The sequence below is a fragment of the Eutrigla gurnardus genome (assembly GCF_963514095.1).
Source record: "Eutrigla gurnardus genome assembly, chromosome: 3".
In the NCBI taxonomy this organism is placed as follows: Eukaryota; Metazoa; Chordata; class Actinopteri; order Perciformes; family Triglidae; genus Eutrigla; species Eutrigla gurnardus.
Window position 1 is genome coordinate 32737024 of NC_139917.1, and position 13268 is coordinate 32750291.

General features: G+C 47.3%; 1 protein-coding gene across 1 annotated transcript; it reads right to left on the reverse strand.

The window, feature by feature from the left end:
• Positions 1 to 129: 129 nt before the first annotated feature.
• On the reverse strand, positions 130 to 13099 carry syngr1b (synaptogyrin 1b). Its single transcript, XM_084005825.1, has 4 exons — positions 12688 to 13099; positions 2060 to 2297; positions 1717 to 1862; positions 130 to 482 (listed from the first exon to the last, which is right to left on the reverse strand). Exons 1-4 carry the CDS (start codon positions 12787 to 12789, stop codon positions 246 to 248), a joined length of 723 nt encoding a protein of 240 aa, XP_083861951.1. The 5' UTR covers positions 12790 to 13099; the 3' UTR covers positions 130 to 245.
• Positions 13100 to 13268: the final 169 nt, after the last annotated feature.

Below are 13268 nucleotides of genomic sequence, written 5' to 3' on the forward strand. Positions count from 1 at the left end.
CCCAAACTTCAGCTGAGAACCACACTGCTACTGTGTGTGTGTGTGTGTGTGTGTGTGTGTGTGTGTGTGTGTGTGTGTGTGTGTGTGTGTGTGTGTGTGTGTGTGTGTGTGTGTGTGTGTGTGCATCCTTTAACCCATTAACTGTGATTTTCATTTAGTGTGATTAAAAGGATTCAAACCGGCTCTGGATGAGGACCAATGGGCAGCGTCCCTTGGTGGTGTCTTTCATATGTCCACTCATGATCTCAGTAGTCCTGACGCTGGTAGCCGCCACTCCCGTCAAAAGCCCCATCACTGTTGGCCTGGCCTCCTCCGCCTCCTCCTCCTCCTCCTCCTCCTCCAGGACTCTCCAGGTCGTCCCCACCAAAGGAGGTGTAAGGGGCCCCGGCTGCGTCCTGGCTGGGGTCCGTGTAGTCCTGGGAGAAGAGGGCCGAGTCAGCCCCCAGCTTGTACCTCTGGAAGCCCAGGAAGGACTGGCCGGCCTTGGGGGATGGATGGATGGGAGATGAGGGGGAGGAGGGGGAGGAGGAAGGGAGATGAGGAGGAAGGGGAGGAGGAGGAAATGGATGAAGGTGCAGAGAAATGGACAGATGTGGAAGCAGATGTGTTAGAGGACAAAGAGAGAGGAAAACAATCAGCTTGTTAGTTGCTCAGAAAGAGACCAGACGGTCCATGAGACCACCAGACTGGTTCTGGGTGATCTCGGGTCGGTCCATGAGACCACCAGACTGGTTCTGGGTGATCTCGGGTCGGTCCATGAGACCACCAGTCTTTAAGACTACAACAACAAATCTGTTAAACTTAAAGAATCAAACCTGGAGGAAATGAAAGTAAAAGTTGGAGTTAGATGACAATATTAATCATAGTTAGTTTAGCTTGTTTAGCATAAACACTGAAAACAGGGCAACTAGATAAGAACTGGATTGAACAAAAGAACACAAACCAGTTCCACGTTCAGGACTCTGAGTATTAATACAAACTAGTGTTTTATCTCAGCATCCGGCCATGCAACTGCTGAGTCATGCATATGACCAACGAATCACACACCTGAGCATGCACTATCATTATCATTACACAGTGGGGCAGTTGGGGGGGGGGGGGGGGTCAGATGAGAGGATGGGGGGGCTGCGGGGGGAACAGCTTGGTGTACTCCTCTTCAAACGACACGTTCTTTAACCTCTCCATAGAGTAGAGAGTCTGAGCGCCCTGTTGGAGGAAGTCAGGACACATTAACCCCCCAAGTAGACCCCCAACCAGACCCAGATCCACCAGGAAACCAGACCCAGTCCTGTCTGGGTTCATGACCCACCTAGCAAGACCCACGTGGGCTGGTTTACCACAGCTGGAGAATAAACTATGTATCTGTGATTTAATATCTATAACCAGATGCAAATTATGCTGAAATAATTCCATCATGATGGTGATCAGTAAAAAGTGCTGAGTCATGCTTTGTTAGGTCTGTTTGCAAGACCACAAGATAACTACTGTTAAAACGCTGGTTTTCTGAATGGAGTCTGGTTGATGGGTGCTAGGCTACGCTAACACTGAATGCAGCACTAAAACCTAGTTATGTTGATGAAAGTGAGACATAAAACATAAACCCTCCAGATGTGTCAGCAGATGTGCGTTGTATGTGGGTCCTGCCTGCTGGTCCCTGCTGGTCCAGCATGGACCCTGCTGTTACACTGTGCACCAGTAGAATGTGGAGGCTCTTACCCAGGTGAAGATGGAGAAGAAGGAGAAGGTGATGGCGGCTCGGGCGGCGTCCCCCCCCTCACTCAGCGGGTTGTCCTCATGCCGGGTCACCTGCCACTGGTTGGCCAGGAAACAGAAGCCCACGAACCACATGAAGGACCAGAACGCTGGGAGAGGGGCGGGTACAGGGGGCGGTTAGGATGAGGTAGAATGGAAGAAGACTTTGGGCCACCTAGTGGTTGTAATGTTTATAATGTACATGGATGTCGTTTTCTTTGTTTGCCTATGTATGTACGTTGTTGTATTGATATTCTGTCTGTCTGTCTGTCTGTCTGTCTGTCTGTCTGTCTGTCTGTGTCTTTACCCGACACGCCGACATCCGCCAGCACCGCCTTCTTGCGGTCCTTGACGCTGCTGATCTGGGGAAAGTAGACATCCAGGGCCAGGAAGGCCACGCAGCAGAGGAAGGCCATGGAGCCCATGAAGACCCCGTAGTTACAGGCGTTCTGGTTCCGGTTAAAAATGCAGAACTCTTCCACCTCATTGGGCCGGTTCATGTAGCCCTCGTTGGCGATGCAGCCGAAGATCACGATGGAGAAGAGCTGCAGAGAAAGAGGAGACGGAGAAGTTTGTCTGTTTCTATTTATTTGTTCTTAATCCTCGTCAGACCCAACCAGCAGAGACCAGACCAGCAGATACCCGACCAGCAGAGACCCGACCAGCAGAGACCAGACCAGCAGATTACCGACCAGCAGAGACCCGACCAGCAGAGACCAGACCAGCAGAGACCCGGCCAGCAGAGACCAGTCACGGCGTATACACTCTCCTCGTGACTGGAGCGTGTCGTATCCTTTAAGAGTTGAATCTGAAGTACGCGTGGCGGCCGGGTCCTCATGGTGGCCGGGTCGTCATAATGAAGGATGAAGGGGCAGCGGAGAGATATTTTTAGACCGGCTGCATCATCACTTGCTTCACTCCACTCATCTTCTCCACCCTCCTGTCCCCACTGGCCCCGCCCCCTCCCGCTGCCCCCCCTCCTCTCACCACTGAACCCCCCCTCCCCAAGAACGCTGCAATCGCCACTTCCTTCAGGATCCAGGTCAGAACACACAGTCACAGTGGATCACATGACGCATCATGTGACTCTTACTATTCATTATTTTTTATAAGCTATAACAACATAAAGATACACACAGGCTGTATTCGAAACCGCATACTATACTGCTAGTACGTACTGATTTGGCCAAAATGTAGTATGCAGTATGCAGTATGCAAACAAAAGCAAAATCTGCAGTATGCAAAAGTTCCCGGATGTCGTACTGATTCGGAGAATATTTCCAGTATGCATCCGACCAGTCTACTCTGCCTACTGTTTCCCACAATGCAATGCACTGGAGCCTGGATAAATCGAGTAATGGCGGAGCAAGAGAGCGTTCCAGGGGAATACAAATGTAAGTATCACATTTAAATTACCTCCTTCTTAATTTGGTGTACGCGAGTGATCAGAAAACAACAAAACACTAATGTAACGTTACGTATCGTGTTTTATTTCTTTTTAATGAGGGACAGAGCAGGACACGGAGCGGCTGTTGTACATATGAAATGAAAAAAGTACTCTGTTAATTCAAACTTTTCTTTATTAATATTTGGTGATTTCTGTACATATGCAGAGCTCCCGAGACAGCGCTATATACTGTATACTGTCCACTACAAACAGCGGTTAAGATAACTGGCTTGCTGTCTCCCCCGGGACGACGACGCATGTTGGCCGGCGGAACACCTCTGGAGGCGGGCTGCTGCCTCTGAGACGACCCGCTCCTTCTGGAGCTTCACTTCTCCGAAAACATCGAGGCAAATTACTAAACAGCCGTCATTTGGGTAAACTAACCGCACATTGGGGATCTAAACGGTTACTTTCTCGCATGAAAAAATATAAACATTTAATAAAGTGACATAATAACAGCGCTACAGCGGGAAATAAAACAGCTTTGCACCTGTTTTACAACTACCGCTGCCGGTCGCCACGAAATGCATTCTGGGAAACTTGCATACTGCATACTGCGGTGTGAACGGCGTCGGTCTGCTGAAGTAGCATACTGAATCCCACATTCAGTACGCAGTATACAGTATATACTAACGCAGTATGTAGTAGGCAGTACGCTAGTATGCGGTTTCAAATACAGCCACAATCTCTACATGTCTCCCTGTGATAGACTGGTTACCTGTCTGTCTCTACATGTCTCCCTGTGATAGACTGGTTACCTGTCTGTCTCTACATGTCTCCCTGTGATAGACTGGTTACCTGTCTGTCTCTACATGTCTCCCTGTGATAGACTGGTTACCTGTCTGTCTCTACATGTCTCCCTGTGATAGACTGGTTACCTGTCTGTCTCTACATGTCTCCCTGTGATAGACTGGTTACCTGTCTGTCTCTACATGTCTCCCTGTGATAGACTGGTTACCCGTCTGTCTCTACATGTCTCCCTGTGATAGACTGGTTACCTGTCTGTCTCTACATGTCAGCCCTGTGATAGACTGGTTACCCGTCTGTCTCTACATGTCTCCCTGTGATAGACTGGTTACCCGTCTGTCTCTACATGTCTCCCTGTGATAGACTGGTTACCCGTCTGTCTCTACATGTCTCCCTGTGATAGACTGGTTACCTGTCTGTCTCTACATGTCTCCCTGTGATAGACTGGTAACCTGTCTGTCTCTACATGTCTCCCTGTGATAGACTGGTTACCCGTCTGTCTCTACATGTCTCCCTGTGATTGACTGGTTACCCGTCTGTCTCTACATGTCTCCCTGTGATAGACTGGTTACCCGTCTGTCTCTACATGTCTCCCTGTGATAGACTGATTACCTGTCTGTCTCTACATGTCTCCCTGTGATAGACTGGTTACCTGTCTGTCTCTACATGTCTCCCTGTGATAGACTGGTTACCCGTCTGTCTCTACATGTCTCCCTGTGATAGACTGGTTACCTGTCTGTCTCTACATGTCTCCCTGTGATAGACTGGTTACCTGTCTGTCTCTACATGTCTCCCTGTGATAGACTGGTTACCTGTCTGTCTCTACATGTTAGGTAGCCCTGTGATAGACTGGTTACCTGTCTGTCTCTACATGTCGGCCCTGTGATAGACTGGTTACCTGTCTGTCTCTACATGTCTCCCTGTGATAGACTGGTTACCTGTCTGTCTCTACATGTCTCCCTGGGATAGACTGGTTACCTGTCTGTCTCTACATGTCTCCCTGGGATAGACTGGTTACCTGTCTGTCTCTACATGTCTCCCTGGGATAGACTGGCTACCTGTCTGTTTCTACATGTCTCCCTGTGATAGACTGGTTACCTGTCTGTCTCTACATGTCTCCCTGTGATAGACTGGTTACCTGTCTGTCTCTACATGTTAGGTAGCCCTGTGATAGACTGGTTACCTGTCTGTCTCTACATGTCGGCCCTGTGATAGACTGGTTACCTGTCTGTCTCTACATGTCGGCCCTGTGATAGACTGGTTACCTGTCTGTCTCTACATGTCTCCCTGTGATTGACTGGTTACCTGTCTGTCTCTACATGTCTCCCTGTGATAGACTGGTTACCTGTCTGTCTCTACATGTCTCCCTGGGATAGACTGGTTACCTGTCTGTCTCTACATGTCTCCCTGTGATAGACTGGTTACCTGTCTGTCTCTACATGTCTCCCTGTGATAGACTGGTTACCTGTCTGTCTCTACATGTCGGCCCTGTGATAGACTGGTTACCTGTCTGTCTCCATGTCGGCCCTGTGATAGACTGGTTACCTGTCTGTCTCTACATGTCAGCCCTGTGATAGACTGGTTACCTGTCTGTCTCTACATGTCTCCCTGTGATAGACTGGTTACCTGTCTGTCTCTACATGTCAGCCCTGTGATAGACTGGTTACCTGTTTGTCTCTACATGTCTCCCTGTGATAGACTGGTTACCTGTCTGTCTCTACATGTTTCCCTGTGATAGACCGGTTACCTGTCTGTCTCTACATGTCTCCCTGTGATAGACTGGTTACCTGTCTGTCTCTACATGTCGGCCCTGTGATAGACTGGTTACCTGTCTGTCTCTACATGTCGGCCCTCTGATAGACTGGTTACCTGTCTGTCTCTACATGTCGGCCCTGTGATAGACTGGTTACCTGTCTGTCTCTACATGTCTCCCTGTGATAGACTGGTTACCTGTCTGTCTCTACATGTCTCCCTGTGATAGACTGGTTACCTGTCTGTCTCTACATGTCTCCCTGTGATAGACTGGTTACCTGTCTGTCTCTACATGTCTCCCTGTGATAGACTGGTTACCTGTCTGTCTCTACATGTCTCCCTGTGATAGACTGGTTACGTGTCTGTCTCTACATGTCTCCCTGTGATAGACTGGTTACGTGTCTGTCTCTACATGTCTCCCTGTGATAGACTGGTTACCTGTCTGTCTCTACATGTCTCCCTGTGATAGACTGGTTACCTGTCTGTCTCTACATGTCTCCCTGTGATAGACTGGTTACCCGTCTGTCTCTACATGTCAGCCCTGTGATAGACTGGTTACCCGTCTGTCTCTACATGTCTCCCTGTGATAGACTGGTTACCCGTCTGTCTCTACATGTCTCCCTGCGATAGACTGGTTACCCGTCTGTCTCTACATGTCTCCCTGCGATAGACTGGTTACCCGTCTGTCTCTACATGTCTCCCTGCGATAGACTGGTTACCTGTCTGTCTCTACATGTCTCCCTGTGATAGACTGGTTACCTGTCTGTCTCTACATGTCAGCCCAGTGATAGACTGGTTACCCGTCTGTCTCTACATGTCAGCCCTGCGATAGACTGGTTACCTGTCTGTCTCTACATGTCTCCCTGTGATAGACTGGTTACCCGTCTGTCTCTACATGTCAGCCCTGCGATAGACTGGTTACCTGTCTGTCTCTACATGTCTCCCTGTGATAGACTGGTTACCCGTCTGTCTCTACATGTCTCCCTGCGATAGACTGGTTACCCGTCTGTCTCTACATGTCTCCCTGCGATAGACTGGTTACCCGTCTGTCTCTACATGTCAGCCCTGTGATAGACTGGTTACCCGTCTGTCTCTACATGTCTCCCTGTGATAGACTAGTTACCCGTCTGTCTCTACATGTCTCCCTGTGATAGACTGGTTACCCGTCTGTCTCTACATGTCTGCCCTGTGATAGACTGGTTACCCGTCTGTCTCTACATGTCTCCCTGTGATAGACTGGTTACCCGTCTGTCTCTACATGTCAGCCCTGTGATAGACTGGTTACCTGTCTGTCTCTACATGTCAGCCCTGTGATAGACTGGTTACCTGTCTGTCTCTACATGTCTCCCTGTGATAGACTAGTTACCCGTCTGTCTCTACATGTCTCCCTGTGATAGACTGGTTACCCGTCTGTCTCTACATGTCAGCCCTGTGATAGACTGGTTACCCGTCTGTCTCTACATGTCTCCCTGTGATAGACTGGTTACCCGTCTGTCTCTACATGTCTCCCTGTGATAGACTGGTTACCCGTCTGTCTCTACATGTCTCCCTGTGATAGACTGGTTACCCGTCTGTCTCTACATGTCTCCCTGTGATAGACTGGTTACCCGTCTGTCTCTACATGTCTCCCTGTGATAGACTGGTTACCCGTCTGTCTCTACATGTCTGCCCTGTGATAGACTGGTTACCCGTCTGTCTCTACATGTCTCCCTGTGATAGACTGGTTACCCGTCTGTCTCTACATGTCAGCCCTGTGATAGACTGGTTACCCGTCTGTCTCTACATGTCAGCCCTGTGATAGACTGGTTACCTGTCTGTCTCTACATGTCTCCCAGTGATAGACTGGTTACCTGTCTGTCTCTACATGTCAGCCCTGTGATAGACTGGTTACCTGTCTGTCTCTACATGTCTCCCTGCGACAGACTGGTTACTCGTCTGTCTCTACATGTCTGCCCTGTGATAGACTGGTTACCCGTCTGTCTCTACATGTCAGCCCTGTGATAGACTGGTTACCTGTCTGTCTCTACATGTCAGCCCTGTGATAGACTGGTTACCTGTCTGTCTCTACATGTCTCCCTGTGATAGACTAGTTACCCGTCTGTCTCTACATGTCTCCCTGTGATAGACTGGTTACCCGTCTGTCTCTACATGTCAGCCCTGTGATAGACTGGTTACCCGTCTGTCTCTACATGTCTCCCTGTGATAGACTGGTTACCCGTCTGTCTCTACATGTCTCCCTGTGATAGACTGGTTACCCGTCTGTCTCTACATGTCTCCCTGTGATAGACTGGTTACCCGTCTGTCTCTACATGTCTCCCTGTGATAGACTGGTTACCCGTCTGTCTCTACATGTCTCCCTGTGATAGACTAGTTACCCGTCTGTCTCTACATGTCTCCCTGTGATAGACTGGTTACCCGTCTGTCTCTACATGTCTGCCCTGTGATAGACTGGTTACCCGTCTGTCTCTACATGTCTCCCTGTGATAGACTGGTTACCCGTCTGTCTCTACATGTCAGCCCTGTGATAGACTGGTTACCTGTCTGTCTCTACATGTCAGCCCTGTGATAGACTGGTTACCTGTCTGTCTCTACATGTCTCCCAGTGATAGACTGGTTACCTGTCTGTCTCTACATGTCAGCCCTGTGATAGACTGGTTACCTGTCTGTCTCTACATGTCTCCCTGCGACAGACTGGTTACCCGTCTGTCTCTACATGTCTGCCCTGTGATAGACTGGTTACCCGTCTGTCTCTACATGTCAGCCCTGTGATAGACTGGTTACCTGTCTGTCTCTACATGTCAGCCCTGTGATAGACTGGTTACCTGTCTGTCTCTACATGTCTCCCAGTGATAGACTGGTTACCTGTCTGTCTCTACATGTCAGCCCTGTGATAGACTGGTTACCTGTCTGTCTCTACATGTCTCCCTGCGATAGACTGGTTACCCGTCTGTCTCTACATGTCAGCCCTGTGATAGACTGGTTACCTGTCTGTCTCTACATGTCAGCCCTGTGATAGACTGGTTACCTGTCTGTCTCTACATGTCTCCCTGCGATAGACTGGTTACCTGTCTGTCTCTACATGTCAGCCCTGTGATAGACTGGTTACCTGTCTGTCTCTACATGTCTCCCTGTGATAGACTGGTTACCTGTCTGTCTCTACCTGTCTGTCTCTACATGTCTCCCTGGTTAGAGACTGGTTACCTGTCCAGGTGTACCCTGCCTTCGCCCAATGTCAGCTGGGATCGGCTCCAGACCCCCTTCGACCCTGAATACAGGATAAGTGGTAGATGATGGATGGATGTATCAAAAGGTATAAGAGTGTTCAAATAAATAAATAAATAATAATAATAATAATAATAGTAAAAATAAAAAAGGGAATAATAATTATGATAAATTAACCAAAATAATAATAACAAAAATAAAATAGAATAAATAAAAAAATAAAACATTGGAGAGGAGGGGATATGAATCAAGTTGTGTGCTTTCTAATGTATCTGAGTTATGATAACGTACTCTACATGCCTCCATCCTCCACAAACACGCTGTTACGCTTGCCGCTATATCTGCTGAGTCTGTCATCTCACATGACAGACTGAATTACTGAGCTTGTTCTGCCCGTTTGGGATCTGCAACATCGAGATCCGCTGCAGATCACAAGGTGTTGGTTACATGCTTTACTTTATCAGAGATTGTGATGCCGTATCGATGCGTTAGCGTCAAATCGTTCCTCACAGACGCTGCCTCTCCTTTCATACTTCATCTACATAAACACGGGATCAAAAATGTGCACGAATGAAATGATTCTACTGAGGAAACATGAACCGTGGAGCATGTGATGTGGGATCATACATGGATCTCCTTCACGCCCCCGCCCCCTCACCATATGAGGTCTGTGTGTGTGTGTGTGTGTGTAGCTCTGATGATCACATGGTTCCTGGTTGGGATGAAGGACTGTGAAAGACACCACGTGGGTTCCTGGTCTTGTGACCATCAGACTCAGAAACCTGAACCGTGCTTCAGTGATGGTGTGTGTGAGATAGATTCTCTGGTTTAGAAACCAAAGTGGATTTAATGTTTGGGTGCTTGTGTCCTGAAACACCCTGCAGGGTGGGAGGCCTTGATCACACCAGCTGAGGCTGGCTGGCTGTGAATGATTTAAAGCTGCTGTTGTTCTGACTGAAAAGATCTTCTGGATTCATTGTGTCCAAGTCCAGACAGTTGAGCCGCCTCATGTTCACACTCTTGTCCTGTAGTCCAACCACAGATCCATACCTGTTTATCCATACCATCCACAGAGAAACACTGCAAAGGTGAGGAGATACCTAGATACCCAGAAACCCATATACCTATAGATACCTAGTTACCTACATACCTAGATACCTAGTTACCTACATACCCAGATACCTAGTTACCTACATACCTAGATACCTAGTTACCTACATACCCAGATACCTAGTTACCTTCATACCTAGTTACCTACATACCCAGATACCTAGTTACCTTCATACCTAGTTACCTATAGATACCTAGTTACCTACCTAGCAACCAAGCTACCTAGCTAACAAGGCCGTTATCCCTGTGGGCTGCAACAACCCTTTAGTCCTCACTGACGTGTGTTGGAACCATATAACCTAACGTGATATAATATTAATATAACAATGACCACTTTCTTTTGTACTAGTCCCATGACCACAGAGGACAGAAGTCGGTTCTAAGACCATCCTTCAGCAGTCCAACAGACTACAACTATGTCCCGGTCCTCCAGTACAACACATAACCAACAATTAGAGTTGTATGACATCACTGATGATGAATTCAGAAGAAAACCACAGCGAGAGAGAAGATGGAAGGAGATGATATGATATTATTACACTGTGTGTGTGGGCTGGTGGTCTGCTGGACTGGGGAGACCTGATTGCTGCCGTCACCATGGCAGCAGTTGCTCATGTGATGAGAGAGAGACCTCGTTAACGTACAGTTGAAGGAGAACCATTGCTGCACAATGATTCGGACAAGATCACAAGTCCACAATGATTTGGACAAGATCACGAGTCCACATGTGCACTTGCTTCTACCCGCACCTCACCGTCTGAATCCGGGACGTTACTATCCTGAACATGATCATGATACTTAAGTCAAGATACTTAAATCCTGATTATATGTTATCACAATACTTAAGTCACGATACTTAAGTCCTGATACGTTGATACTCAAGTACCGATACTCAAGTACTGATACTTAAGTACCGATACTACCGATACTTAAGTCCCGATACGAAGTTATCACAATACTTAAGTACCGATACTTAAGTACCAATACTTAAGTACCGATATGATGTTATCACCATACTTAAGTACAGATACAATGTTATCACAATACTTAAGTGCCGATACTTAAGTACAGATACGATGTTATCACAATACTTAAGTGCCGATACTTAAGTACAGATACAATGTTATCACAATACTTAAGTGCTGATACTTAAGTACAGATACGATGTTATCACAATACTTAAGTACCAATACTTAAGTACCGATACTTAAGTACCGATACGATGTTATCACAATACTTAAGTGCCGATACTTAAGTACAGATACGATGTTATCACAATACTTAAGTGCCGATACTTAAGTACAGATACAATGTTATCACAATACTTAAGTGCCGATACTTAAGTACAGATACGATGTTATCACAATACTTAAGTACCAATACTTAAGTACCGATACGATGTTATCACAATACTTAACTCACAATACTTATGTCCTGATATAATATTATGTTACTTAAGTACTGATACGATGCTATCACGATACTTGTCATAATTAAGTCGATATTTAAGTCACAATACGATGTTATCACGATACTTTAGTCCCGATATGATGTTATCATGATGGCCCTGCATTTATATAGCACTTTTCTAGCTAACTAGCTACTCAAGGCGCTTCACACTACATTCAGTCACTTTTACCCGTTCACACACACATTCACACACTGATGGCAGAGGAGCCGCCTGCACATCAGGAACTAACTCATTTATAAACATTCACACACTGATGGCGCAGCATCGGGGGCAATTGGGGGTTCAGTATCTTGCCCAAGGACACTTCGGCATGCAGACTGGAGGAGCCGGGATACGAACCGCCAATCTTCTGATTGGAGGACGGCTTGCTCTACCTCTGAGCAACAGCTGCCCTATGATACTTAAGTCACAACACAATGTTATCACGATACTTAAATCCCGTTATGTGATCACGATATGTAAGTCCCGATAGGATGCTATCACGACACTTAAGTACCGATACGATGTCATAACAATACTTAAGTCACGATACTTAAGGCACAATACGATGCTATCACATTGCTTAAGTTACGATACTTAAGTTACGATACTTAAGTTTAAATACAGTGCTATCACAATACTTAAGTTACAATACTCAAGTCACGATATTTTAGTCAAAATAGGAGGCTATTACGATACTTATGTTACGATACTTGAGTCACAATACTTTAGTCAAAATACAAGGCTGTAACGAGTGATGATATCATGATACTTAAGTCATGATACTTGTCACAATATGATGTTATCAATATACTTAAGTACCGATATGATGCTATCTCGATACTGAAGTCCTGATACGATGTTATCACAAACTGTAAGTCCCAATACGATGTTTGTCAACATCCGGTTCTTTTTAATCAATAAGATACATTTTCACTCATTCCTCTCACTTCAATAATTTTTACTTAAGCTAAATGTGTTTGTCATCAGTCTGTCTACCTGATGACATGTGTGTGTGTGTGTGTGGGGGGGGGGGGGGGGGGTCATGAGTGTGTTTTCACTATGCTTGCTAGAAAGCTCATGTTCCTCACTAACAGAATATTAGTACATGTTAGAAACAGTGACTCTGGGCCTAAATCAGCCAATTAATCAGGAACCCGCATGATGGGTGGTGAGGTCTTAGACCAGTAAAGCAAGGTTCGCTCACCCACGACACGACGCGGAGGACGGTCTGAGGCTGCTGGAAGAAGGTGACGGGGTCGAAGGCTCCTCCGGCTTTCCCGGCTCCGTATGCCTGCATCCCCTCCATGGTCCTCCTCCTCCTCCTCCTCGGTGCTGTTCAAAGGCACAGGGGTGTGTGGAGCTCCGGGACCCGGACCGCCGCTGCTGCTGCTGCTGCTGGATGCTGGGCTCTCGATGCTGGGCTCTCGATGCTGGACTCTCGATGCTGGACTCTCGGCTCCTCTGCCTCCCTGCTCTTCGGTCGTCCGATGGCGGCCGCGCGAAGCTGGATGTTGTGATGATGCTCTTCTCCGTCGGTGCAGGTCAGGAGCCGGTGGCGGACAAGGGCACGCGCATCTGTTGTCACGCCTCGGAGAGCAAAAAAAAAATAACGGCGAGCATGCGCACGTCTTTATGGGAGGGAGGGGGGTGCGCAGGATTGCCAGAAGGAGTCACGCGCTTCGCACATTTTTTTCAAAATAACGGACGAGGAAATAAAGTTAGATATGATTCAGGGTGTGGAGGAAACAGGATGCATTGATCCAAGGTCATGTGATATTGGCTCAG